Consider the following 27,545-nt stretch of genomic DNA (forward strand, 5'->3'; position numbering starts at 1 on the left):
TTATAGGTCTCTCTCTGTCTGCCAACATGCCCTGCCTGTTCAATTCTGGAGCTTGCTGCCCCAAGCCATTCCAGCCCCTGCAGATGTGAAGTCTGCAAACACAAGACATTACACTTCAGGCTTTTATAAAATTCCTCCCAGTATAAGGGGCATGCACTTTCAGTTTATTAAGACACCCAGAAATCTCTGTCAACTGGTATCACAAACTGGAGTTCATTGGCTTCATGCATAACTGCAGACTTCAAAAGCTGTATTTGCTGTGGAATAAGAAAGGACTTAACGGGAGCAGGCTGGGTCAGCTTGCAAAAGGATCCTCCTGTTCCCTGGTTTCTAAAAAAGTGGGAGCCATCAATACATATGCTACAAGGAGCAGGCACCAGCTTGGGACAGTTTGAGATGAGATCAAGGGATACGTGGGCAGCTTTGCACTCTGTGAGGCATCTGGCTGGTTGGCGGAAACAGAATGCCAGACTAGATGGACCTTTGCCTCTGATCCAGCAGCTGCTTAGGCTTTTGCTGCCCCCTGGTGACTTCCATGGGTATTGCCTTGGATACCCAACAAACGCAAGGGCTGTTGGTGCCATGAGGTTCCTGGTAGTGGCTGAGACAGGCACAAACACTGAAAGAGGCATCTGGCCCCCAAATCAGGGACGAGGAGTTTGCCTCTGGTAGCTCAGATTCCACATACAAGGATGAGGGTAGGAGTTGGGGCTCAAGCACCAGCCCTGACATTAAAGAGCACAATAACTATGAGAACACAGGGCAAATGATGCCAGCAAAAAGGAGGCATTTCCTGCACAATCAGTTGTAAAGATCATCATCGCCCTCCTCTTGGAAGAGGCTTCCTTGGCCACTGCTGCTTCCACTGTTTCCCTCTCCACTGGCGCTCTGCTTTCCAGCTGGAAACCTGTGGAGATAAAGAATGGCCTTGGTTTCATGCAAGAGAAAGTTGGGTTATTCTGTTTTATGAATGTGGGCACTGATCTGGTTGTACTCTACATAAACAAGGTGTTAAAATAATGTGGATGTGATGCACATCCCAATGCCCATAAAAACCCGTCCCATTTAAAGTAATGCAATATGGAGGAACTATATCCTCACTCAGGTGCTAATTCTAATGTGCATCTGAATGCACATCTAATCTGCAATGTCTGCAGGTACTGCCTGTGGATCTCCATAGCTGGGTCAGGGCAATGCTGTTTTTGAATGGTCTTTTGTTTATTTTAGCTAGTGTGTGTGTGTTTAATTCTATTGCACTTATTTTGAACGGTACCCTTTATTTTGTATATGGAATTTAACATCTTAAACTAACTTGAGAGCCCTCACTGGGTCATACACTTAATAATAATAATAAAAACTGTTATTTTCAGTTGGTTGGGATGATGGAATGCAACCCTCTGAAATCTTGATAGTACTGTTATTATTTAATTTATTTAATTTGTTAGTCACTTTATCCTGCCCAAGGCAACCCAAAGCAACTTACAAAAGTTAGCAGAGTGTCAAGTAGAGAGTCAAGCTACATAGTAGAGTCAAGCTGAGGTTCCTGTATCTTGTTTCAAAGAACAAATTTCCCCCTATCCTAGGAAAGGGGAACCTAGGAATATTGTTGAACTTCAGCCTTCACTAATCCCAGCCATGGGAGTTCTGGTCAAACAACATCTGTGGGGCCAAGTTCCTCACCCAAGCCCTGTCTACTGCACTGAAGTGAAACTATAGCTTGGGGCAGAGGAAGCAAAAAGTTCTCCAACATTACCTGAAGTTGCCAAAGCCACGGCTTTGCTGTAATGTTTGGGCAAACATCTCATACTTGCGTATGTCATTATCACTGACAGAGCGGCGTGCAAAGCGCATTGCTTCTTCAAAGTGATCGCGTCGGATCTCTGGCACGGGGTCATAATCGTCATCCTATCACAAAAGGGCAGGGAGGGAAATGTTGTTGAGCTGCATCCTTACAAGCACCAAAGCCCTGTGAGATCAATGCAATCGAGGAGACTGTGGCCCCACGATGGGTGGTGGCCATAAAGTTCCCAGAATACTATGCAGGGGAGAGCAGGGCATGAGGCAATGGAAGGAATCCTGCCTGGCCCTGTTGGGATGTGGGGAAGTCTCACTACCATACCATGGCGGCACATTTATGACGCTGACGCTCCCGTTCTGCCTTGATCTCCATCTCGATGGCCTCACGGATGGCCAGTTTGCAGGCACGCTGGCATATTTCAGTGAGGTCAGCACCTGAGAAGCCATGTGTGATCTTGGCCAAGTAATTCAAATCCACATCCTGTTGGAGAAAGATAACATGGGCTTACTAGAAAGGTCCTGCCAACACAGAAAAAACATTCCCTGTTTGAAGAAGAGAAACATACCTTTCGTGCAATACATCTTCCTCTGTTGGAAGACAGTGGTGGTGGAGGCCAGGATGTGGTCTCAAAATCCTATCCCCATTTCTACTATCTACTTCCCATGCTGTTTCACCTCCCCTCCCCTTTCACTGACCTTGGCGATAGGTGACTTTCGCAAGTTGGCTTGGAGAATAGCTATGCGAGACTTGTCATCGGGCAAGGGGATGTAGATGAGCTGATCCAGGCGTCCTGGACGAAGGATGGCTGGGTCAATGATGTCTGGTCTGGAGGCCAAAGAGACAGAGAATATATTCAAGGTATATTGGCTGTTTCACCCTAGATAAGGCACGCCACATCTCAGCTCAGCAACAGCACAGACTGGGGTATCCATTCACAGGTGTCAAGGCAGGGAAAGGGAATATTTTTCACCTAGAGATACACATTCCTTTGGAGCAAAGCAGGGTCTGCATACCAACAATCACTCTTGTTAAAGGTTTCCTCACTTAGCTTCCCTTCTGTGTGCTGAAAAAGGAATATGGATTCACTATGGTCAACAGGAATAGAGAGCCATCCCCTTAGAGAACTGTGTTTCTTGATTCCCCCAAGGCAGCGACACATGGCTCTCCTCACTCAAGCTCTTAGTTTCATCGGTAACCAAGCTTAAAGCAAAGAGCAGATTCTATAGTCATGACAGATAAGAGTTAGCAAGGAAGGAGGTGTAACTTTGCAAGAAGGGAAGCTGTGAGGCAGAACATTCTCCTTCCAAAGAACCCTCCTTCCAAAGGCTGCTTCTAGGATGAGTGGAGCTCTAACTTTCAGTGCCTGGCAAATGTACACACTGGCGAGCACATCGCCACATAAAGTTAGTGAAAAGGGATGCTGCTGGCCTACTGGAATGTGCCATGATCTGTAAATGAGTGGGGAAATGTTGGGATTCATAAGCTAGGACTATGTAGGCTTTGATCTACTGGGCACTGGTGGGACCCATTTTCCTCACCTAGTGAAGTTGGATGGAACAAGACAAAAGACTCTTGGGGTTTCTACAGGTCTCCATCCTCAGAATTTAAGTTTTCCACGCCTTTCTAGCACCCAGTTTATGCCAGGTACACTCTCTGGGGTGTTGAGGGTGAGGTTAAAAGGAGGGTAGGATTAACTCGTGCAGCCTGTGTGGAAGGGTGAATTGACACAAGGGCAGGCAAAATACTAAAAATAAACCTGAGCACAAAGGCAGAAAAGTGGAAGAGATAAGGAAAACGATAAGAGGAAGCGATAAGGAAAAAGTGTCTGACTTGGGTGAAAACTAAAATGAAGCGTGAGTGAGTAGAGGCTATACAAAACTTCAAGCCACATGTCCCTGCCATCAGCAAATCAAGGAACAACAGTTTAAGTGAATACCTCCCATGCCAACCTGAGAAAAGGGTTCCCTTTCTCAGCATGAAGCAGGGAAATGAATTCCTTAGTGAGGGACAGAGACACTACTTGGAGTGTCATCAGGTGGTGACATGGCCTGAGGAAGGCTGTGTGCCTGGAGATATAATTGCAGTCCGCATTTGGAAGCCTTGAGATCGCGATCCAGTCAAGAGGTCCCTCGTCACTGCCTTAAGGACTCACCTCTAATGACCTGGTTCTGATTTAACTCTTTTCCAAAAAAAAGGCCTCTTTGCATTCCACCCCAATGAGGATCTGGGGGTCAAGTGGCTGAGTTTGCACTGGGACAAACAGTCTGGTGTTGATCATATGTCAACAGCACAGCTTTCTTTGAGAGGAGACCCCAGCACAGTTCTTATGCATGACTTGGCCACCCAACTGTACCCTCCCTTCCCCACCCTCTTTACCTGTTGGTGGCACCTATAATGAAAACTGTCTTCTTGTTGGTCATGCCATCCATCTCTGTGAGGATCTGATTGATGACACGGTCAGCTGCACCTCCGCCGTCTCCTGCACTGCCACCACGGGACTTGGCAATGGAGTCCAGTTCATCGAAGAAGAGGATGCAGGGAGCAGCCTGCCTGGCCTGGGGGATGCAAGGTACCAGTGTGAGCTGGATGATGGAGAAGAGATGGGACTGGCCAGGGTTGCATCTAGAGCTCAAAGGCTCTGCCTCTACCCTGTGTAGTGCATCCCCAGCAGTGGGTACACCAGCAGCCTGTCCCTATTTATAGGGTGAAGGTGGTGAACTGAGGGCTGGATGGTAGCCACCCACACCTAATGGCAATGAAGAGCTGGAGGCTCTTAGCTCAGTGGTTCCCAAGTAATATGTTAGGAAGGACCTAGTTAACACTGGGTGCTTAGTGGGCAGATCTTCAGGCTGCCAATAAGAATTCAGCAGAGAAACAGTATTCCACAAAGACTATATAGTAACTATATAGGTATCTGCTTCCTGTGGAAGACTGATAGGCAAATCTTTATTGAACATACCACCAGGGGCCTCCCTTAACAACAACCAAGTCTCTGGAATCAGTGCCCTAATTTCCTCTGCCATTTTTAAAAATGATAATAAAGTCTGGAGGTTTGCTACAATCTCCTTTGCTTTTGGTTCTTCATATGGGCTACTGGAAAGAAGTTGGAACCTCCAGTTCCTTCCCTCTTGTTACTTTTTTGCTTATTCATTCAGCCATAAAATGTATATCCTGCACTTTGTTACATGGCCTCAGGACCAGTTGCAACTAAGATACATATAACAATCCAAAAACTACTTACAGAGCTATAGAATACCACATTTAGAATTCAGTATACATCCCCATTCATTTGACAACACTAAAAAATGGCTTGCTGCTGTTTCTCAAAGGCCTGGTAAGAAAGAAATGCCTTTATCTGAACCTGAAAGCTATCCAGTGTCAGAGCCAACCTGCTTTCAAGTGAGGAGGAGCGTTCATCTGTCCCACCCTGCAACCACTTTGTACCTTGTCAAAAACATCACGGACGTTGGCCTCACTTTCTCCGAACCACATGGTGAGCAGCTCAGGCCCCTTGATGGAGACAAAATTGGCCTGGCACTCGTTCGCAATGGCCTTGGCCAGGAGGGTCTTGCCACAGCCAGGAGGTCCATAGAAGAGCACACCTCGTGATGGCGTCATTCCAAATTTCAGGAACTTGTCAGGATATTCCACTGGGAACTGTTGAGGGTGAGAGGGTGTGGGGTGTGTGTTAGAGAACTGGGACTGTTCCCCCTTACTGACCATGTAGTTAGGACACTCTTCTGCTGTACCAGTTTTGAAGCAGCACATTAATGCTTCTCTTTCCTATCTGGGGGCCGAACCACACCATGCTGCTACTGACCTGCACCAGCTCTTGTAGTTCACGCTTGACTTCCTGCAGGCCTCCAATATCTTCCCAGCAGACCTGTGGAACCTCCACTACAGTCTCGCGAAGTGCTGACGGGTTGCTCTGTCCAAGGGCCCACTACAAAGCAGAAGAGAGCATGAAGCATTGAAGTTCTGCACCTCCCTGGACAGAGGCAGCAGCTTCCTTCCTTGCTTCCCATAGAATCCCCCAAGAGCAACCCAGGAACACCAGGGCACTTTGGCCAAGTGAGCAAGTATGTGGGCGGCCAAAGCCAGTGAAGAGGAGGGAACCAGAGGTGCACGAAGGCAGGAAGGCACAGTGGAAAAGGGAAGGTCTAAGTCACTCTGCATTGTGGAAGACAGGAGAAAAAAACCCTGCATTTTGAAGTGCCGTCTTCCTTTTCTGGCTTCCCAGCACACCAGCAGTGATGGAGGGAAGTGGGGGAGAGGACAAAGTGGAGAAAGAAGCTTTGCTCTGACACTCACTCACTCTCTCACACACAAACATACACAAAACCTGCTGCAGCTGAAGAAAGCACAAGAAAGAAGCCCACATTTTCATCACCGGCTCTTTCCTCCTGTATATCAAGCAGCAGCAGCAACAGGGGGATCAACAGGGAGACTGGGGGTGTAAAGGGAGGGGGGTTAGCAAGGGGGAAGTGGGTTTGGTAGGGCCACTGGGGTTGGCGAAGAAAGTGAACAGGGGTAACAGCTATATTATATATATTCAGCTTAAGAGTTCTTGCTATTGGATTGCCAAGAGCTGGCCCACCTGGAAGTCATCCATAGTGACAGCCATGGAATTGAGGATGTCAGCATCGATCGTGTCGTCCTCCAGGTCAATGACGCTCATCTTCTTGCGGATGGCTTGGAGCGCTGCCTCAGAACACAGAGCTGCCAGGTCAGCACCCACGTGCCCATGCGTTTCGTTGGCCACCTGTAATCACAAACTGTGTGTTGGAGGGGGCTTTCCATGGGGTGTCATTCCCTAGGACAGTTCCTTAAGGGTTCCTGAAGCAGCTTCTAAGGAAAGTGAGCCTCTCCTAATGATGCAAAGAGCCTTTCATTGTAGCTAGAGGTGTAATCAGCTGTCCCAAACAATAGACTGCTGGCAAACTTGCTCTTTTAGCACTGAACAAACTCCAATCTGCAGAAAACACATTTGCCGTCTGCTCCATTTCAGCGCTAAACTGCAGGTTTCCCCGGGGGAAAGCAGTGGGGCAAAGGGAAATGTGGATGAGTCCTCAGTTGACCTCAGGCAAACGCAGAGCCCCCTGCATTCTATACAGGATACTTTCTGGAACTGTCATTCTACTCTTCGTACCCAGTCTCTGAGCAAGGATAAGCATGCCCTGACAAGCACACACAGGCAATCCCCAAAGCATGCTGCTGTCTCCTTGTGTTTTCTGCATACCCTGGTATCCACTAGTAGCTATGTACCTCAGAGCTACTATAATTCATGTGCATCACATCTTTGCACCTAGGGCCATGGCTCTTAACCCTCATCCTCCCACCCAACCTGGATCACATATGAGGTGCGTCACTTGATGTTGAACCTCTTGGTCAGTGTGGGAAGCGGCACCCTTGAAAGGCGTGGCCTGAGGTGAGATGGAGTGTTCCACCTATTGTGTGTGACCTGTGACGGCTCATTAAGACATGTAGCAGAAATCAAGAGATAAGTGTTCCTGCCTAATGCAGCCCTTAGCCCTGCCCATTAGGTCCAGTCGCGGACGACTCTGGGGTTTCGGCGCTCATCTTGCTCTATAGGCTGAGGGAGCCGGCGTTTGTCCACAGACAGCTTCCGGGTCATGTGGCCAGCATGACTAAGCCGCTTCTGGTGAACCAGAGCAGCGCACAGAAACGCTGTTTACCTTCCTGCTGGAGCAGTACCTATTTATCTACTTGCACTTTGATGTGCTTTTGAACTGCTAGGTGGGCAGGAGCTCACCCCATCGCGGGGATTCAAACCGCCGACCTTCTGATCGGCAAGCCCTAGACTCTGTGGTTTAGACCATAACACCATCCGCGTCCCTCAAGCTCTAAAGAGCCCATGCATCTCTGAGTGTCCCTTGGATCTACCCTGCCTCCCCATAGGCCTCCATTGCCTGCTCCTCACCCTCTCCAGGTCCACATCGTCGGCCAGTTTCATGTTCTTGGTGTGTATCTGCAGGATTTCCAGCCTTCCCACGGAATCTGGGATCCCAATGTCAATTTCTCGGTCAAAGCGCCCTGCAGAGGGTAAAGGAGCAATGAGCCCAGAACTACCAAAAATGACACTCCTTCATCCTCATAACTATCATATCTTGCAGATGAGGGAACAATGAATGGGAAGTGGGTCTAAGTAGTTAGGATGTGTCCCTGGAGATGGGTTGGTGCCTGGGAAGGTTAAGGCCCCCATGGATTAAACAAGAGAGCTAGAAACTTGTCTCTTGTTACAGCCAGCATCTTTAGGAGCAACTTGTGACAATGGGACTCTGGTATTTTCCTCAATGGATTTAAGGCTCACAACCAAGGGGGGAGAAGGAGGAGAGTCCCTAGGGCAGATGGATGAGAATGCAGGACAATCTCTTACCAAACCGGCGCAGTGCAGGATCGATGCTGTTGGGCCGATTTGTAGCTGCCATGACTATCACATGTGAGCGCTGCTTCAGGCCATCCATGAGTGTGAGCAGCTGGGACACAATGCGGCGTTCCACTTCTCCATGTGTCTGAAATGGGAGCCCAAAGTTGAAAGAAACGCTGGAACAACAACTGGCTCTCATACCTTAGCTTAGAAGTCAAACAAATCCATCCTAGGACTAAAATTTTGGACACGGCTACCCCTAGTGGTGGTAGATGTGCACAAGAGCAAACTTGGGAGATACAGTGGAACCTTGACTTACATACGCCTCATCTCGTGGAAGTTCCAAGTTGCGTCTGTGGCAAACCCGGAAGTAAACACCAGGTTTGCCACGATTAGCGCATGCGCGGAAGCGGCTTCTGCCATCTGTGCATGCACAGAAATGCGCTACCGCCGAATGCGCATGCGCACAAGAAGCCTCTTCTAGCGTACTAGAAGACCAGCGGATGGACCTACGGAACGGATTATGTCCGTAAGTAGAGGTTCCACTGTACAGCAATGTATGGCTGCCTTCAAATGATCAGGATTTTGTGGAAAGGTTCAAGACCTCACAGGAATTTCAAGTTTGCGCAGTTAGAGTGGATTACAGCAGTTTAATGCCCTAGCCCAACAAAATCCACTTTATTTTTTAAAAGGGCTTTTTGCAGTTTGGAAAGTAACATGCATTGAAAAGTATGGGATGAATGATTAAAGTGAAGACATGTAAACACCCCATAAGCAAACATCTGGAGGAGGAGCCCAAGGTGAGCACCATAACAGGGCAAAAGATTGAGGTGCATCCCTTGCAGCATCGCCTCTCTTGTACTTGGATCCATAGGACAGGATTTTGCAGCATTCTGAGAAGCAAGAGGAAGGGGGAAGGGTATTTGGCAGCACCTTTTCCTCCACCAGCAGTATAATGCCAAGAAAGGATTACTGTATTCTACATTACACAAACTTACCGCCAAGCTGAAGATAACTGTGATGGGAATGGAACTGGGCTCTCTCAGCATGGCTCCTGCTAGTGTCAGGCTGGGAGAGAGTCACTGTTCCTGGTACTGTACAAAACTTAATGATTTCTTTTCCATCACAGCATTAAGCACATCCAGGGCTGGGTTTATTCCATTCTGCCATCTCCTCTCTCATTTCATGCTGAACAGCTTTACAGAATGTGCCAGTGCTATCAACAGCCCCAAAGAATATCTCACACCAGCATTTCCCAAGTAATACAACTGGGGAAAGACCAGCATAAAAAGGTAAAGGTACCCCTGCCCGTACGGGCCAGTCTTGACAGACTCTGGGGTTGTGCGCCCATCTCACTCAAGAGGCCAGGGGCCAGCGCTGTCCGGAGACACTTCCGGGTCACGTGGCCAGCGTGACATCGCTGCTCTGGCGAGCCAGAGCCGCACACGGAAACGCCGTTTACCTTCCCGCTGGTAAGCGGTCCCTATTTATCTACTTGCACCCGGAGGTGCTTTCGAACTGCTAGGTTGGCAGGCGCTGGGACCGAGCAGCGGGAGCGCACCCCGCCGCAGGGATTCGAACCGCTGACCTTTCGATCGGCAAGTCCTAGGCGCTGAGGCTTTAACCCACAGCGCCACCTGCGTCCCAAAGACCAGCATACCCCTGCCTAAATTCAGCCTGCCTCTCTCTCTCTCTCTGTGTGCATGTGTGTGTGTGTTGAGGGAAAACACACAGGCTTCGTTTAAACTAATATTTCACCTAATGGTGAGATATAGTTGCTTTTGACATTTCTGGAGGCAGTTTATTGCATTGCGGGTACCTTCCCAAAACATCCGAGATGGGAGCAGCCAATCATAGAAGGATCTCAGTTTGAACAGGCAGCTGTCTTTGGGCAAAGTAGGATAACTTCACTATCTGCTCCCAGTAATGCCATCTCTCACCTTCTCCCTCTTAGGGGCAATGGCATCCAGCTCATCAATAAAGATAATGGCTGGAGCATTCTTCTCTGCCTCTTCAAAGGCTTTGCGCAAGTTGCTCTCCGATTCCCCAGCCAGTTTGCTCATGATCTCTGGGCCTGTAGAAGAACAGAAGACAATACTTAAGTCTTAGATTATAAAACAGCCTCTTCTATACTTAGCTATAGAGGACAGTTGGAGAATAAAATGGCATGGCATCAAAAATACTATTGCCAGTTCTGCTGTGCCTGCTTTGGTCACAGCCCAGAGTTTATACATCTCCTGTAACACTGGCTTCACTTTAATCATAACTATCATCTATTTCTGGGTGGCAAGAAGGATTAGAGTGGCTGTCCTCAATGGATGAAGAATGGATGGATAGATTTCGCTAAGATCCCCCCCACAACTTCCCTCCCTCCATTTCACAAAGTATTTCTCACCATTGATAAGGAAGAAGAAGGCTCCAGTTTCATTTGCAACAGCACGGGCAACAAGTGTTTTCCCAGTGCCAGGGGGACCATAGAGAAGAATCCCTCGTGGAGGCTAGGGAAAGAAAGGAGGGAAGGCAGAGGAGTCCTATAAGGAGAGTCTGTGCAAAATAATCAGGTCCTCCAACAGTGAGAGAGGCAGAGCTGGCCCACCCATGAGGCGGGGTGAAGCAGTTGCCTCAGGCAACGGAAGAGGTGAGGGTGGTACCTTGCCACACTGCTCCCACCACAAGCCATGCAAAGGAGGCTTCTGCGGCAGGAGAGTGGCAGTGTGTTGCTTGCTGGTCTTCCCTGCCCCTAGGGGCGGAAACAGACCAGCAGCAAAGCCTTGTGGAACGTCCCTGCTTGCCAAGAGCCTCGTCGAGAGGGAGGCGTTCCAGTGGACAGTGTTGCACCCCAGCTAAGACCTTGCAGAGTTTGCACGCCCGCGCCTGGTAGTGAGGCTTCACAAGGGCTTTTCCTTGAAGGGAAGCCCTTGCAGAGCCTCATGAGCCACCCCCCCCCCAATGGTGCCAAAATGTCTCAGGCCATCCCTGGTGAGAGGTCAATGGGCCAGAAAAGATGTTTTGGCCAATGAAGCCAAGACAGCCTATGATGTGGGAGACAGGAAAAGGGTTCTTGCTTATTTTAGGAGTGGAAGTATGAATGACACAGAAAATTCTGCTTAGAGAGAAAGGTGGTGGGAACAAAGCAGAAGGAATACTCGTCCGCGTTTTTGAATGTCTGATGTAGAATTTTTCAATTTCGTTGTTCTGTGTGGGACAGTGACAATAAAGATTATCGTATCAATTATTGTATCGCAACCTATGGAAGAATTTTGCAACACAGGGATAGCTAGTATGGTGTTGTGAACCCACCAGTCCCACCCAGCATGGGAGTTGAAGTCTCCAGTTCCTAGAGGGCACAACATTGGCTTCCCTTGTTGTAATATGTTTCATGAACAACAGTGAAGAATGGTCCTCTGGAAGCTATTACACCCTGGCCTTCCCACTTCCCCTGCCGTACCTTCACACCAATAGCTTTGAAGAGCGCTGGGTGTCTCAGGGGCAGCTCCACCATCTCCTTGATCTGAGCCAGCTGTTTACGGCAGCCCCCAATGTCATCGTAGCCGACATCATTGAGGTTTTCCTCTTCGTCCTGACAGAGCGGAGGGGTGAGCAGGAAAGTATCTCAACAACAGAGCACCCTGTCCCACAAAGCTTACATGACATAGTTAACATGCTGAGTAAACTGAGGAGGCAGGATTCGTGCCTTAACTCTTCTGTGGGCCCTGCCAGATGTTGCTGGACTACAAACTCTCGTCACCCTCAACCACTGGCCATGCAGGAGGTAGCAGTCCAGCAACATTGAGAGGTCAGAAGGCTTCCCTTACGCCTCTCTTCAATTTTGTTGAGGTGCATCTTCCACAGAATTATTTTCTAAAAAATAAAATTTTACTGGGGACCACAGTTATTTGCATGTACCAAACAAACTGGGCAGTGCTAATTTTGTACAGCAGATCCCACCCTCAAAATCCTGTGCCTCTACACTATCCAGATGGCTTGAATGGCTCCTACTAATAATCGCCCAACCATAATCCAGCTGCCTGCTCTCCCATCCCTGAAGTGCATCTCTTACACACCTCTCGCTTGATGGGCTCCCCCTCGCAGTGGATGATGGTGTCAGGAGCAACGATGCAGTGGGGGCTGGGGTCAACCTCAACCACCTTGAACTCCACAGCCCTCATCCCGCCTCGCACAAGGAAAATGTCACCTGGGAAGACAAGAGGAAGCACCCTGCTAGCTCTAAAGGTTTTGAATTTGGTATGCTAACCTGAGGACCCACAATAAAGGCTGGGATGTGACAGTTCTGGGGCAAAATATGAAAAGGCAACACCTGCAAGTAAATAAGAGAACTGGGAATATGAATCCCAGTGGAGTTGCCAAACCCAGCCCCAAACTGTGCTCAGACTGAGAAAACAATCTCCCCCTTGCTTAGAAGCAGAACCAGTGCCAGGTTAGAGAGAGCCCTTGGCGTGGTGCCCTCCAGAAGCTCCTCTCCCCAGCACCTCCCTGTCAGCCCTCCCCAAAGTTTTCCAGGAGCAGAAGGGATGGGCAGTGGCACTAGTCCAGCTGGCCAGGTCTCCCTCAGCTCAGTGCTGTAAAGATAAGCTTCGGGTGAGGTAGCTGCAGCAGCCACCATCTTTATTATCTCTAATGCCTCTAGGCTCCACTCCTGAAGTGGCACATGCCAAGAGTGGGGCCCAGAAGTGTAGAGGAGGTGAGTTTGGTGCAGCAGCTAAACTCCTAGACTAGGACCTGGGAGACTGGGGTTCAAATCCCCACTCAGCCACAAAGCTAGCTGGGAGATGTTGGGCCACTCTCTCTCTCTCTCAGCCTAGCCTACCCTATAGGGTTGTTTTGAGGACAAAATGAGGAGGGAGAAAACCATGGGTGCCACCTAGAGCTGCATGGAGGAAAAGTGGGATATAAGGGTAGTAATAAATAAAACACAAATCACCAAGGTAGCAGTGGCTTCGGCTACTTAGCCCAGCGCTTTATCTTACAGCAATACAGTGGTACCTTGGGTTAAGAACTTAATTCGTTCCTGAGGTCTGTTCTTAACCTGAAACTGTTCTTAATCTGAAGCACCACTTTAGCTAATGGGGCCTCCCGCTGCCACTGCGCAGCCGCTGAACGATTTCTGTTCTCATCCTGAAGGAAAATTCTTAACCTGATGTAATATTTCTGGGTTAGCAGAGTCTGTAACCTGAAGCGTATGTAACCTGAAGCGTATGTAACCCGAGGTACCCCTGTAATGAAATTGTGGGAGAGAGCAAGAGCACAAAGAGAGGTCGGCATCAGCTGTGGTGGGGTCTCTGGGGCCCATGGAACCTGGCATTTACCCCACCATGCTGGGTGCTGATGCTGTCTTCACTGCGGCCCCCTTCACCTCCAGGTCGAAGGCCCCTCTCTCCAGCACTGCCTCCCTCCCATTTAGCCTTGTTCCTTATGGCAGGCCTAGTGCTGCCCCCTCCTCACCTTTGTGCACAGGTCGATAGGCCTCGAGGAAATAGGGTTTGAGGTAAACTTCAAAGAGGTTCCCAGTCAAGCCTGCAATGGTGTCGTCAATGGGCAGGACGTGGATCCGCTTTCCGTACTTCACATCCGGACAAGCCTGCACACTAGACAAGGGAAGGCTCAGCTAGCTTCCGTAATGTAGCAGAGCGTGCGCACACACATGCACACACACATACTCTTCAGGAACAAACTGAATCTACCGGGTATGCAACATACAGGGTGTGCAACACAGCAGCCGTTCCCAAGCTCTAGCATTGTCCCCAATTTTAATACATTCCAATTTAACAGATTCCATGCTGGACAACTTCAAATAAGTACAGTGGTACCTCGGGTTAAGTACTTAATTCGTTCCAGAGGTCCGTTCTTAACCTGAAACTGTTCTTAACCTGAAGCACCACTTTAGCTAATGGGGCCTCCTGCTGCTGCCGTGCCGCTGGAGCACGATTTCTGTTCTCATCCTGAAGCAAAGTTCTTAACCTGAAGCACTATTTCTGGGTTAGCGGAGTATGTAACCTGAAGCATATGTAACCCAAGGTACCACTGTATACATATAGATGAATGTGCACATGCAAATTACCAATAACAAGGACTGTTTCCCTCCAAAAGCTTAAAATAGCCCCACTATGAGCCTTTGCTGACTGTGTGGCACAGTTTGCCGTCTGGTGCTCCCTATCTGGTGCGCCATCTGCGCCTCTCCAGTGATACCCTAGCACACTCACAGCACAAGTCCCTTTCCTATGCTTTCTTCCTGCCACTAGTTCCATTCAGACAGGCCTCACCTGACCACATCTCCAAGGCGCACACGGAGGTTGTTGCGGGTGACGCGGTTCATGCGGATCTTCTCGTTCTGGCAGGAGTCATCCGTGAGGACGATGCAGACCGTCTCCCGCCGCTTCTTCCCCTTCAGCAGCACCGTGTCTCCCCGGAACAAGTGCAGCTCTTCCATCTTGGCCTGCGATGAACCAAGAACAGGACTGAGGCAAGGTCACTTTCCACTAGATGACATGCAGCTGTGTGTGTTTTCATGATGTGGTTCTTGCGGGGTCAAATGTGGCACATCTGTTTGTGCAGGTGAGATGCCTGTGGTGTATTTGCAATGTGTGCTTTGTAAGGCAGTGTGAGAATGGAAATTGTATACTTTTGCATATCCATTGTTTGTGTTATTGCCTGCCTTTCTGGAGAAAATCAAATCTATGGTTTTTTTTTTTAGTATTTATTTATTTATACATACCCTGCCCATCTGGCTGGGTTTCCCCAGCCACTCTGGGCAGCTCCCAACAGATTAAAAAATAGAATAAAACATCAAACAGAATAAAACATCGTTTAGGTACCTCTGTTGCATATTGGCAAATCTAAGATATGTTTGAATTCAAATCATGTGCTCACATCAGCCTTGGCAAAATTCTGCGCACACGGGTTGCTTATGTATATTTCTCAACCGTCTCTGTGTGCTCTTTATGTTAATATTCAAATCACATCATGTTTGTGACACAAAGTGTATGCGTGCAGTTCTCAGCTATAGATTAGGAAAGGCAGACGAGCAACCATTTTTGAGTCTAATGGACATAAGCAATATTTCTTTAACTTATAGGTTAAAATCAGTTAAGCCAACCAAATAATTAACAGTTGTAACAAAAAATAAATACACACACATGACCCAGCCCCAAACTACTGCTGGTTATTTGGCATTTTATATCTTGCCCTTCTTCCCAAAGAGTTAGACAAACACAGAGTGGCTTGACATGTTTAGAAGTTTCCCCATAAATTTAGTTTGTGAGCTAAAAAGAAAGAGGAGGGGTGGCCCAACACAGACTAGTGTGCTCACTGCCTTCCAAGAGCCATGGGACACGGGGGAGGGAGGTGAATGTGGCAGGGGCTGGATGATTGACCTGCTCGAGCCCCTAACAGCTAAGATGATATTCAAGAAAGGATTATGATCAGGGGGTGTGCACCATGAGGCATGCACCCCTTGATCCCAACCTCCTCCTCTTGATTCCACTTCCCCTCCCCACCACTATATGGTAGAACTATCTTAGAGCCAGTGTGGTGTAGTGGTTAAGAGCGGTAGTCTCGTAATCCTGGGTAACCGGGTTCGCGTCTCCGCTCCTCCACATGCAGCTGCTGGGTGACCTTGGGCCAGTCACACTTCCTTGAAGTCTCTCAGCCCCACTCACCTCACAGAGTGTTTGTTGTGGGGGAGGAAGGGAAAGGAGAATGTTAGCCGCTTTGAGACTCCTTAAAGGGAGTGAAAGGCGGGATATCAAATCCAAACTCTTCTTCTTCTTCTTCTTCCTCCCCATGCTGTACTGCACTGGGTTCTTGGTGTTCAGTGAGATGGGGCCATTATATTCACTGGGTGCAAGATTTGAGAAAATGGACTGGCCAGACTAGCTAAGGAGCAGAGGGCAATGGTCTAGAATGAAGCAGCAGTGACGACGGCTAACGTGGGGCAAAGGACACTATGGGCAGGAAAGGTGAGCTGTAGATTTTTAGTTACCTGAGACAGGCTCACAATGCTGTTGTCTTCATTGGCTGCTTCATCTACAATGAGGCGGTTGGGACGATGTTTCTGGCGCAGGATGGCTGTGGAATAATCCTCTCCTTTGGGGCTACAGGACAGAACATCAAAGAGGTCTCTCAGATGTGTGGATGCTCACATAGAGATAAGTTTCAGAGAAGAGAGGAGGACTACAGTGCGTAGGGGTTTCATCATAGATATTGCAGGAAGGTACAGTAATGTTACTTTACACCAGCCTGTGGTGCAATCCATGTTTTGGGATGTAGCTCCCATTAGTCCCTGTTGAGTTGATAGGAGTTGTAATCCAAAACATGTGCAGGGCACCAGGTTCAGGAATGCAGCTCCACATCCACTGAGAATCATGGCCATTTGCAGGTTTCCATTTCTACCAGAAACCCAGGCTGTGTGCTACTGGCTTTTTTTTCTAGCAACAGGGTTGCAGTTCTCCCTCTCTCCTGATAAGTCATCAGTCAGAGTGACCAAGGTTGTTTTCACCCTGAAAACCAGGCCTTTAGTCAGACTCAAATGGATCTAGAAGTTGTTGGGACTTCAACTGCCATCAACCCCAAGCAGTATGGCCAATAATCAGGGATGGTGGGAGATGTAGTTGCACAACAGCTGGAGATGTTCCCCATCCCTCTTTTAAAATGAAATGGGAACTGGTGGAAGAAGGTGTGCTCTTTCAAGTCACGAGTCACAGCAAACTTTAAAGGCCTGGTCTTGGATACATTCCAGATGGGATTATTAAAATAAATACAAAAAACATCAAAACAATATTATTTTAAGAGCATTTATTGTGGATACTTTTTATATCTCATAATAATAAATATATAGTTGTTCCTGAAGAATAACAATTGGCAATTATTTTACATCAATAAATAAAGGTACCCTGAAATTGTTGGGGAAGAAAACCGAGCTTCCGTCCCTAAATGACATCCTTGTTGCTGATATTGTAGGCATGACACAAGACGAAACACTTATTTATTGCACTGGAAGCTGTATTTGGATAGGCAGCCTAAAGGCTGGAGAAATTAGCTATCTGGAGGAAAGACATCTGAATCCTTTGCAACAAATGAGTACTTTAATAAAATGAGTACTTTCCTTCAATCACACTACAATTCCTGCAAGTTGCCTACTCAGAAACATGCCCCATCAAATTCAGTGGAACTTACTCCCAGATAAGCATGTACAGGACAACAGCCTTCATCAACTTGCACCATTGTCCTCTAGTAGACACAACATTTCCGTGGCAAATTTGGGGTAGTGCGGGTGGTACAGCAGTTACTGAGTCTGATGCAGCAAAACCAACCCGAATCTTGTGTCCTCTATTTATTGCACCATGAGAATCTAGAAAAAATCCTCTCAGAGATGCATCTGACAAAGTGAGCTCTCTCGCCCCCAAAAAGCTCATGCCACAGTAAACATTGTGGCCTCTATAGGCTTGCCATACATCAAGAAAATTCCTGATTTGTCCTGGTTTTCGGGTGTAAAAATGGTGTGAGGGGGAATTTTGGCAATATGTCTGGGGAAACCCGGTTGTATAGCAACGCAACGGAAAAAGCAGCGGAAACTGCTGCAAAAGCTTTTTAAAAAATCACTATTTTGGGGGGGAGGTTTGGGGTCTTCCGAAAGACAGCTCAACAACATATCTGCTGGTGTCAGGAATTGTACTTTTTGAACTATGGCAATCCTAGGCCTTTAAAGGTGCCACCAGACTCTTTGTTGCATTCTGTTGGCACAGCTGATGCTGAGCGACAGAGCAGAAACGCAAATACCTAGGCAGGGTCAGGAAGGGAGAGGGGAGGGGAGGGGACCATGTTTTCCCCTCCAGCCTCGCGTCGCGGTCGGATTCCACAACCTATAAATACCCTAGCAACCCTCCCCTCCCCGTCCAGCCATGCCCATGTGGTGCGATCATTGTCGGATATAAACATCAGCTGCCCCCTAGTCCGGCTTCCCAAAACAACCAACTTGGGAAATACGAGAAGAGCGAAGGGCCCGCTCCTGCCAGGCTTCGGGGACCGGGGGGGGGAACCCCGCTATTCACACGACACGAGAGTAGCGAGAGACAGGCATTAGCAACACCAAAACAAACACGCCCAAGGCCTTCAGCACCTGCTCAAGCGAGGGAGCGAGCTCCGAACTTGGGGGGGGGGGAGTTTCCTTTAAGTGCGAGGCCCAAGGAGAGGCTTCACCCGCCTGCCTCCCCCCGAGCCCTGCCCCGCTCGGGCCAGAGGTGGGAGCCTCCCCCCCCCCCCCGCCCCGGCTGCGGCGAGTTGGGAGGAGGGCCGAGCCCGAGCCGCCCCTTCGCCGCGCGCCGTCCTCTCGGCGGAGGCGAAGTTGGGTCCTGCCGCGCTAGGCGAACTTACTCCCCTCCGGAGGCGGGCATGCTGGCTGCTCTGCAGGCCCTTCGTGGGGCTTCCCCCGGGCCTGGCGTGCCGCTCGCGTCCTCCGCTGCAAGGCCTCGGCTGCTTCGCGTCCCCCGGCTCCCCCGCGGCCACTGCCCGAGTGCCCTGCTTCCCTCCTCGCCTGCCTCGCTCGCGACACTTGGAAAGCCGCCCAGCTCTGCCCCCCGCCCCGCTTGCCGCCTGCCTGCCTGCCTGCCTGCCCGTCTGCCTGGCCCGCCCTCTCTCCCCGCACGGCCCTGCCAGGAGTTTTCCAAGCGAAGGAGGCTGCTGTCCGCCTCCCCGCCGGGGCCTCCGCCGAGATAAACAGCCAGGCGTTGTTGTTGTTGTTTTGGCGAATGAGGGCAGCTGACACGCTCGTGTGGCTCTACACAACCGGAGTCGTTAGTGGAGGGGTCCCCTCCCTCCCTCGTTCACACACTCGTGTCTGCGGCTCGCTCGTTCTTGCTTAATAGATAACAGAAGCAGGGGTGCCAATTGGAATAATTATTTTTGGGGGGCAGGTAAGCCCCGCCCTGCGTAATCGACCACACGCACTCTATTTGAATGGCAATGCCTATTAACTTTGGGGGGGGGCCTCAAATATTTTAGGGGAGCGAAGCGATCTCAGCCCCTAGGAGTTGGCTGCTATGAACAGAAGAAAGGGTGAGAGTTGATTCCGGATACGCATCTCTCAACCGGTTGTCTGCACAGAGAGAGAGAGAGAGACCAATGAATTTTAGGGACGGTGATAAACTTGCAAGTAATGCCGGGTAAACCCCCAATCCTCCTGCATTTGCCGTTTTCTCTGTTCCCTCACCAGGGCTGCTTTTGACTTGACCGCTATGAATTTTTTGACAGGCGAGATGTTCGTGCATGATGCAGCACAGGAAACCAGGAAGAGAGTCCACCCTCCTTTCCATTCCCAGCAGCAGTTTAGCGTAATTCGATCATGTTGTCGTTAGAACGGAGCCTTGTTTTGTGCCCACTCTTTACGAACCCTGAAGGTGGCGCTATGCTCTGTATAAACACAGCTGCTTGTCTTGCTCCGCCCCGAAGGCTTGCGCTTTGGCGGCCTTCGAGTATGCTTCCCTTATATTTGCGAGGTGTGTGTTGCTTCACTTTAATCTTGGACCTCTCTTTCTCTAGAATTTAGTAAGCGTGTCGGATGAAAGCCTATATCCCGTAATAACAAACTGTGAGGGATACCTATTTTGCTCTGGCTCTTAGCACGGGCGATGGCCAAGCGGGGGCAGAGGGGCAGCTGCCTTCTCCAGATCAAGTAAAACAATAGAAATACTTAACTGACAGTCGGTCCTGCCTCCCTAACAAAAATCCTGGCTACGCCCATAGCTCTTAGCAGCATATACTGTGAAAACCTAAGATACCTCCGTGTATTTTAACAGATTGCTGTGCAAATTCGACCCATAATACGTATATAGGTAAAAAGAAAGAAAGCTTCATCTCTATTGGCTCAGTCTTGGTCAACAGAACTTCCAGCCTATGTAAAGTTTTTTAATGCTTCCGGTTTGGACTTTGAACATCCAGGTGGAAGGAGTTCCAGACCTACCAGTCAGCCACGCGAGCTAATGTTATGGTTATGAATTATTCAGAAATAAGACCCCTTTTATGTCTTGTTTGGGAATAGGTTTCAGAAAGCAGAAATCACACAGAACCCTGTGCCATAGAATCCTCATGCTTCGTGGGATCAACTCTGATTCTGTTGGGTTACTATCTCTACCAAAAACAACAAATTCTTGTGGCACCTTGAAAACTAACAGATTTATTGTGGCATAAGTTTTCGTAGATTACAGTTCACATAATCAGGTGCACTCAGTGTTGCTCTTAGTTGCAGAGACGGTTGGTGTGTGTTGTAAACAGTGAGGTCAGAAGGAAATGAAATGTGAAAAGTAGAGATGGTGATAATTACCTTATTAACAGTTGTGTTGCTAACAGAAGCTCTGGCATTGGTAAATCAATTAGCATATATTGTGTGATAAAAATCCACTGTGTCCATTCTATCCACAAGTGATGGCACCGAACTTATTGATGAAGCATAATTTATCTGTTTCATGTAGCATTCTCCCTTTGAAGTTCCAATACAGTGGTACCTCGGGTTACATAGGCTTCAGGTTACATACGCTTCAGGTTACAGACTCCACTAACCCAGAAATAGTACTTCTGTTTCAGTGTATCTGAAGAAGTGTGCATGCACACGAAAGCTCATACCAAGAACTAACTTAGTTGGTCTTTAAGGTGCTACTGGAAGAAAAATTTTTTTTGACTATGGCAGACCAACACGGCTACCTATCTGTAACCAGAAATAGTACCTCGGGTTAAGAACTTTGCTTCAGGATGAGAACTGAAATCGTGCTCTGGCGGTGCGGCAGCAGCAGGAGGTCCCAATAGTTAAAGTGGTGCTTCAGGTTAAGAACAGTTTCAGGTTAAGAACGGACCTCCGAAACGAATTAAGTACTTAACCCGAGGTACCACCTTAAGGTCAGTTATGGCGTGCCCCAGGAAACTGAAATGCTCTCTGCTGATTTTCCCAATATTGCCAGTTCTGATGCCAGGATTTCTGTTCATTCATTCTGCTTAGTTTCCCGTGATGTTTTTAATAGTAGCCTTTTTTGTGGTTCAGTAATGATCTTTTCTCTCCCGCCTACCCTTCCTCCCTTTTCTCCTGTGGGGCCAGCCAAAGGTTTGCTGACATTATGTTATCATCTTGTGGTTTGATAACTGATTCCTTCTGCTTACTCTCTGCCATATGCCCAGGATGCCTGCTTGGGGAGGAGGCAGGGGAATGCATCTGGGCACTTGGCACTGAGCACAGCCAGATGGAATCCCACCAAAGAAGCTGCGCTTCAGCCAAGCCAGCAAGGGCTGCTGAAGATCCTTGTAGCTCGCAGAAACAAGCTGCAGAAGCCCAGGATGAAAATCGGCACGGGTGAACTGGGAACTCGCTGCCTTGGAACGGTGTGACTTCAGGAAGTAATATGCCATCTGAAATGTTTCTAAAATGTGGTCTATTGCAGTACTATTCGCTGGCAAACTGGGGATAATACCATCTATCTTGCCAGCATCAGCACAGATTTCAGGATTGCAAGTGCTCATACAAAGTGACACTTGCTGTTGAAATCTTCTGTGAGTACTATTCTAACACGGGGCTGCTGCTTGTACTAAGTGTTTTGTCTGTGCATGTTACAAACATGAGTTGTTTTATAATTATACAGTGTTGTAAAATACATGTACCATGGCTGCAAGAGAGCCATGATTGGCCAGGACATTGGTCTCTTATAATGTGTGAAGCAGAGCACATGGTAGCTGCTGAAACTAGGAAGTGCTGTGGTACCAGGCAGTGTTGCAGAAAGCACAGTATATAGCATGCCCCTTTTGACAGTGCAGCTACATAAGATGCTATATACTTGTTTGTCAGCTGACACCAACAGCCTAGATTGGTTTTCTTTCCACCCAGTACTCAAGGCCAGATTAAGGTGGTTGAGGACCCCTGGTACAGTTCCCAAAATTGGAACCACCTTCCCCTCAAAAGGATCAAATAAGATACCACTAAATAAAGCAATCTGTTATGGCATGAGAAAGGTTTTGAGCATGTGTCGTTTTATAACTCTTGTTTGCAAAATAAAAAAAAAATTGCCAGCTTTGATAAATAATAAAATAATAAATAAATACGCTCTGAGCATGTGCAGTTTCACATTATAAACCTGCTTAATTCATCCTTGCTTTTGCTCAGTTTCTACCTTGTGCCAGTCACCAACTCTCAGCCTAAACTAGCTCACATAGCTGTTCAGAGGCTATAGGAGGCAGTATACAATAGCTGCCAAAGGGGATTAAGTGCTTGTATCATAGGCATAAAAGTGTGGTTCCTTTAACCAGAATAAAGCATCTTTGTACTATAAAGGACCATGTTTTTCTGCATTTCCCCAGCAAATTAGCACAGCTCCAAGGCTTCCACCAATCTTCGTTTGACCTGATTATTGCGTGTTTTAGATGCATAAATTCCACTTAAGTTCCATTGAGTCTACTCCCAGGTTAGTGTGCATAAGTGATTGATTCCTAAGAGGAGTTATCTTAGGCCTGTAGCCTAAGATAACAAAGTAATATTTCATTTTACAAGTGATTTCAAAAAAAACCCCATTTAATAGGTAAAATAGTAAGGAAAAGCATACCATCATTATTTTTCCTAACTGAGCAGTGAAAAAATAAAAAACTGCTCTCCCTTTCCAATGTTCTGCCCCAGTGACAAAACTACTAAGATAACCAACAGCCTTTTAAAATGTTATAGAATAATCCTATATCCACTTAGCTGGAAGTAAGTCACGTTTATTGTGTAGTAGTATTTGCAGAAATTAACTTCTAGAGAGAACTTGATAGCGGATCAACTCATCTTAGGAAAGACACATCCTGGTTACTAAGAATTATTATTATTATTATTATTATTATTATTAATAATAATATTTCTGTGCTGCCCTTCTGAGGATCACAGGGCATTTTACAAAAATATACCACAGAAACAAACAATAGCCCTCCCCAATTTAAAAGGCCATAGGTTTGTTTAATTAGCCATCGGCTAGGGAGAAGAGGAATGTTTTTGACTGGTACCTAAGGATATGTAATGAAGGTGCCAGGCAAGCCTCCCTTGGGGAGAGCATTCCACAAACAGGGAACCACCACAGAAAAGGCTTGTTCTCATGCTACTGCCCTCTGGACTTCTTGCAGAAGAGGCACACAAAGAAGAGCCTCCGTTGATGATTGCAGGATTCAGGTCAGTTCATATGGGGAGAAGCAGTTCTTGAGGTTTAGCAGTCCTGAGCCTATAGCCTTAGGCTATAGTTACTTTGGGGCTAGAACTGGCAAGCTGTAGTTTGAGCTTAGGCATCCCCCCCCCCCCGGATAGGATTTCAGCACCAAACGAGGGTAGTTTGCAGTATTAGCTTGGAAGGCAAGTGCAAGCCAGTTTTCTGCTTCAGCTGTAATGACAAACTGAGGTTTGAACTGAAAAAGTAGTAACTAATTGAAATGGAGCAGTCAAAGAGAGGAAGCAGTACATTAGCCCAAGACTTGCTCACAATCTGAACTCAGTGTTTCTGAGGAATAAATTCCAATTTCTGGTAACTGAAGTTGTGAAGAAGTTGAGGACTACTTGAATCTAATCCATCCTAACTATTATTATTTTTTAAAAATTCATATTGTAACAGAAGAAATTGACTTGGGAAATGCTCACACCACATTTCAAGACCATAGCAGTAGGATGCGGCCATTAGGGGGCGCCACCACACAAAGAGAAGCTGGAACAATTTCCTTGGCTGTTTTCCAAGGGTTATTAGCCTCTGCCCCATGAGCCTCCTTAAGGACTCCTTCCCATATTGGTACATTTGGATCTCAATATAAGCCATTGTTACTAACCTACTATGAATGTGTTGATGGCACCTACTTTGCTGCTCTCTGCTAGCATATCGAAGAAAGAAGCCATGCTCCCTGGCTTAATATTAGTTCATTCAAACTGGGAACCACGGTTTGTTTGAACCAAAACTAGTAAGCCAAGAACAAGCCTTTCTACAGATTATTTGGACCAGGGTTTGTAATCCTTGTGTCTCTTGCTAGTAGGAAAGGAGACCCCAATGAGTACGATATCATATTAACATTTTCCATGTTTTCAAAAGGACCCAGATTGGCTAAAAGGAATCATAAGGGGTCCTTCTATGGATCAGAAATTGCTTAAGTAGCAGCAAGCAGAGAGCAGGAATAAATGGATAGTTCTCCGAAGGGAGAGATGTCAATAGTTAAGTCCCCCAATGATTTGTTTGGGACTTGTGCTTTTTAACTTGTTCTTAAAATATGTAGAGCTAGAGGTGAGCATTGCGGTGAAGGGATGCAGGGTTATGATTGAACCTACCAGAAGGGAAGGTGCTGTGATTCTTCCCTGTACCGTCAAGAGGTCTGAATAGATGGGGTGATTTTATTATAGAATGGAAAAGATAGTTGGCATGCTCAGAAACTGAAACGAAGAGCTTTCTTCTACCAACCCCTATTTGTTATTTTTAAGTCTACCATCATCTTTGTGCTCCCCACACCATGCTACCTCACAAAATTAATCTCCTCTTTAACGCTTAGCATAAGTAGGCAACGATGGAAATGAGCCTGAGGGAAATGTATCTCTTTGTTAACCATAGATTTGGAAAAAAATGAAAACTTATTGCATACCTACAACAAAAACAGAGAGAACCTCGTGCAGTGGCAACTTTTTTGGCAGCTCAAGAGTGCAGGTGAAGGAAGGTGACACTAACCCTTGACTTCCTAACCAACAATACTTCAGCCACCTCTGCGCTCCTGAAGTTCTAAATTTATTATTACACCACCAGCTTGTTTTCACTGGATAGTAACTCTGACCATTAGGAGGAATGTAATGTAGTGCTTAGGAGATCTCTGCTTGCTTGATGGAACAATCTCCCCTCTCCACATGCTGTTATGGGGGTCCCCTGAACTCCACCAGCCAATTTGGGAGGGGTGGGGTAGAGAAGCCCCATTGTGCTGGCTGAAGTCCTTGGATAGGTTTCTGCTAGGGAGACTGGTTAGTTGAATCTGGCCTACTGTCTTTATGTGATCAAATAATATCAGTGGTGTCCTTTTATGTGATGGTTACAGTATATGCAGCTTCAGGGGTAATTGCACAAGGGGCTTTGGAATTGAATGTAATGTTGTTGGCTGGGTGGGTATCCTGCAATTCTCCCCATGCCTGATTTTATTTGGTTGGAAGAGGGCTTGATTATGACCACTTTTGGTGTTTAACATGTTTTAAGTTACTTATAAGGCATTGTGTGAAGGCATAGATTTGTACGCCTCTAGTACACTGATGAAATCCAGAGCTAAGCATTTGGTCTGGGGCTTATTGGGTTGACTTACAAAGATGCCAGCCTGCATGACATTAGCTTCTGCCCAGATGATTCCTGATTAGAACAAGCAATGGGCCACTGATTGCTGCACACAGATATCTTGTACATATACGAGTATGCAGAAGCTTTTAAAGTGCATTTCAAAAAGGAAGACTACTCAAACATCTGCAGTGGTAGTTCCAAATAAGAAACTGTCCTTGGCAGACTGTTGCCTTTTATCAGGGCTGCTCTTCAAGGGTAAAATGAGACAAATTGCTTTCAAAAATGGATATTTGCCTAGGGACACTTTGAACAAAGCTATTTTTATTCTGAAGGTAGGCTAATATTCTAGTTGTTCTTTGCTCCCCTGGGTGGGGCTTTTAACCTCAATAGTTTTGAAATGGTAGCATGATGAATAAATAAATAAATAAATAAAATCAGATCTGCAGTCTCTGATAAACTAGATATTTTCAGAAGCTGGATATATGGTATCCCCTTTAATCTTTCCATACCTCTGACTAGGAAAGATGGATAGCTACCCCTCTGCTTTTCTTTCTTTACAGATAGAAAGGTGGGGAATCTTTCCTTTCAGAAATATGTGAAGTACTGTCCTTCATCTCAAGGGGCTAAAGATCTTTAACCTTGCAGTTGTTTCATACCACAAGCCCCTTCTTACCTCTTTTATGCACCCCAAATACTGAACATGTGGTGAAACATGGAGCAAGGCATTGTATGTTGAATGCAATGTCTGAGCAGTTTCACATGGGAGGAGGTGGTCATTCAGATGACAAGGTTATAAGCTATTAAGGATTTTATAGAAAATAACCCGCACTATTGAATTGTACTAGGAAATTAAATGGGAGCCAGCACAGATGAAAAAGAACTGGTGCAATGTGTTCTGAAAAGCGAGGACCGCCAGAAACCACTCTGTCAGCTGCATTTTACACCTGGTAAAGTTTCTGAACACTTTTCAAGGGTGACTCCCCATAGAACATGTTCCAGGAATGAAATCTGGATGTAACCAGGGCAAGATTGGATCTACAAAGTCTAGGAAAGGGCATGACTGGTCCACAAGCCAAGGCTACGCAAATACACTCCTGGCCACAGCTGCCATCTGGACTTCTAGGAACAAGGCTGGGTCCAGGAGCACTCTCAAACAGCCCACCTGATCCTAAGGGGAGTACAGCCCCAGCTGACACAGGTCAAATTTCCAAGCCAGGATCAACTCTTCTGTTGGCCATTGTCTGAAGTAAGCCTCTGATTGTTAGTCCACAAACCATCACTTTAATCAGAACTGTGGAGGTGAAAGAGACCTTGAGGGCCATCCATTCTAACCCCCAGCATACTGTTTTATGCTGTATTACTGTTTGTTGCTTTGTTGTGAGCAGCTTAAAGCACCTCCAGCCCATGGGCCTAATTGGACCTGCCAAGCCACGCCCACCTTCCCCTCACCTGATGTCATTGATGGCATGAGTCCCAGGAAGGTTCAAGCTGCAGCAAAGGAAGAACAGGATTCTTCCTTTGCTGCCATGGACTGAAGTTAAAATCACCTGACATATCAGGTGCCTGACAGGTGGATGGCCTTGTCCACCCATCAAAATTGCCCACAGAGGGCTGGCTGCTTCTGGGTCCGTTCTTCTAGCTGGATCCAATTCCCTACCCCTGGCTTGGAGCATATGGAAATACAGTAAGGTGGGATATAAGTTATTGTAATAAATCAAATCAAATATCAGATTACTTTGTGTTTGAAGGCCAGTCCAGTATTGAGGAGTGCACATGTCTGGATCCTGTTTCTCCTGGCTGCATAGTTCATTCTGCATTGTGTTTTCGTTTTTAAATTAGTTTGGGGAAATCATACTATGCTTTTCAAACCATTTACTGTAGAATAGCTGTACTGGATACTGCTCTGGAGCAAAATGGAACGAGGCCAGTGTGTGACTCATCCAAAGACTGAAGTCGCATGACTATTGTGTGCACCAGAGGATCACATTTCTGGTGAACTGGTTGCCAGATTGGTCTGCTGGTGGCAAATAGTGCAGGTCAGCAGAGTTAAGTTTGCTGCCTG

The 27,545-nt window shown here is 47.2% G+C and overlaps 1 protein-coding gene across 3 annotated transcripts; it reads right to left on the reverse strand.

Annotated features, from left to right (window-relative positions):
* Nucleotides 1–121: 121 nt before the first annotated feature.
* LOC310838358 (transitional endoplasmic reticulum ATPase-like) lies at nucleotides 122–19,553 on the reverse strand. 3 transcript variants are annotated; one of them, XM_083725560.1, is made up of 18 exons: nucleotides 19,411–19,553; nucleotides 16,186–16,297; nucleotides 14,468–14,640; nucleotides 13,650–13,792; nucleotides 12,251–12,381; nucleotides 11,635–11,766; nucleotides 10,582–10,684; nucleotides 10,127–10,260; nucleotides 8,196–8,331; nucleotides 7,740–7,852; nucleotides 6,396–6,560; nucleotides 5,619–5,741; nucleotides 5,243–5,455; nucleotides 4,175–4,353; nucleotides 2,494–2,623; nucleotides 2,120–2,278; nucleotides 1,754–1,905; nucleotides 122–907 (listed from the first exon to the last, which is right to left on the reverse strand). In XM_083725560.1, exons 3-18 carry the CDS (start codon nucleotides 14,632–14,634, stop codon nucleotides 802–804), a joined length of 2,286 nt encoding a protein of 761 aa, XP_083581686.1. In that variant the 5' UTR covers nucleotides 14,635–14,640; nucleotides 16,186–16,297; nucleotides 19,411–19,553; the 3' UTR covers nucleotides 122–801. The 3 variants fall into 3 exon arrangements, with proteins under 3 accessions (XP_083581686.1, XP_083581685.1, XP_083581687.1); XM_083725559.1 differs by lacking the exon at nucleotides 19,411–19,553 and adding an exon at nucleotides 18,576–18,918; XM_083725561.1 differs by lacking the exon at nucleotides 19,411–19,553 and adding an exon at nucleotides 18,322–18,754.
* Nucleotides 19,554–27,545: the final 7,992 nt, after the last annotated feature.

The sequence above is a fragment of the Podarcis gaigeae genome (genome assembly GCF_964106915.1).
Source record: "Podarcis gaigeae genome assembly, chromosome: 2".
In the NCBI taxonomy this organism is placed as follows: Eukaryota; Metazoa; Chordata; class Lepidosauria; order Squamata; family Lacertidae; genus Podarcis; species Podarcis gaigeae.

Excerpts from the sequence above, each read along its gene's own strand:
- LOC310838358 (XM_083725559.1), bottom strand. The coding sequence starts at position 18,595 with ATGCCCGCCTCCGGAGGGGA. Across the intron at positions 14,641-16,185 it reads GCATTGTGAGCCTGTCTCAG|GCCAAGATGGAAGAGCTGCA; the intron begins GTAACTAAAAAT and ends GGTTCATCGCAG. Across the intron at positions 11,767-12,250 it reads GGGAGCCCATCAAGCGAGAG|GACGAAGAGGAAAACCTCAA; the intron begins GTGTGTAAGAGA and ends CCGCTCTGTCAG.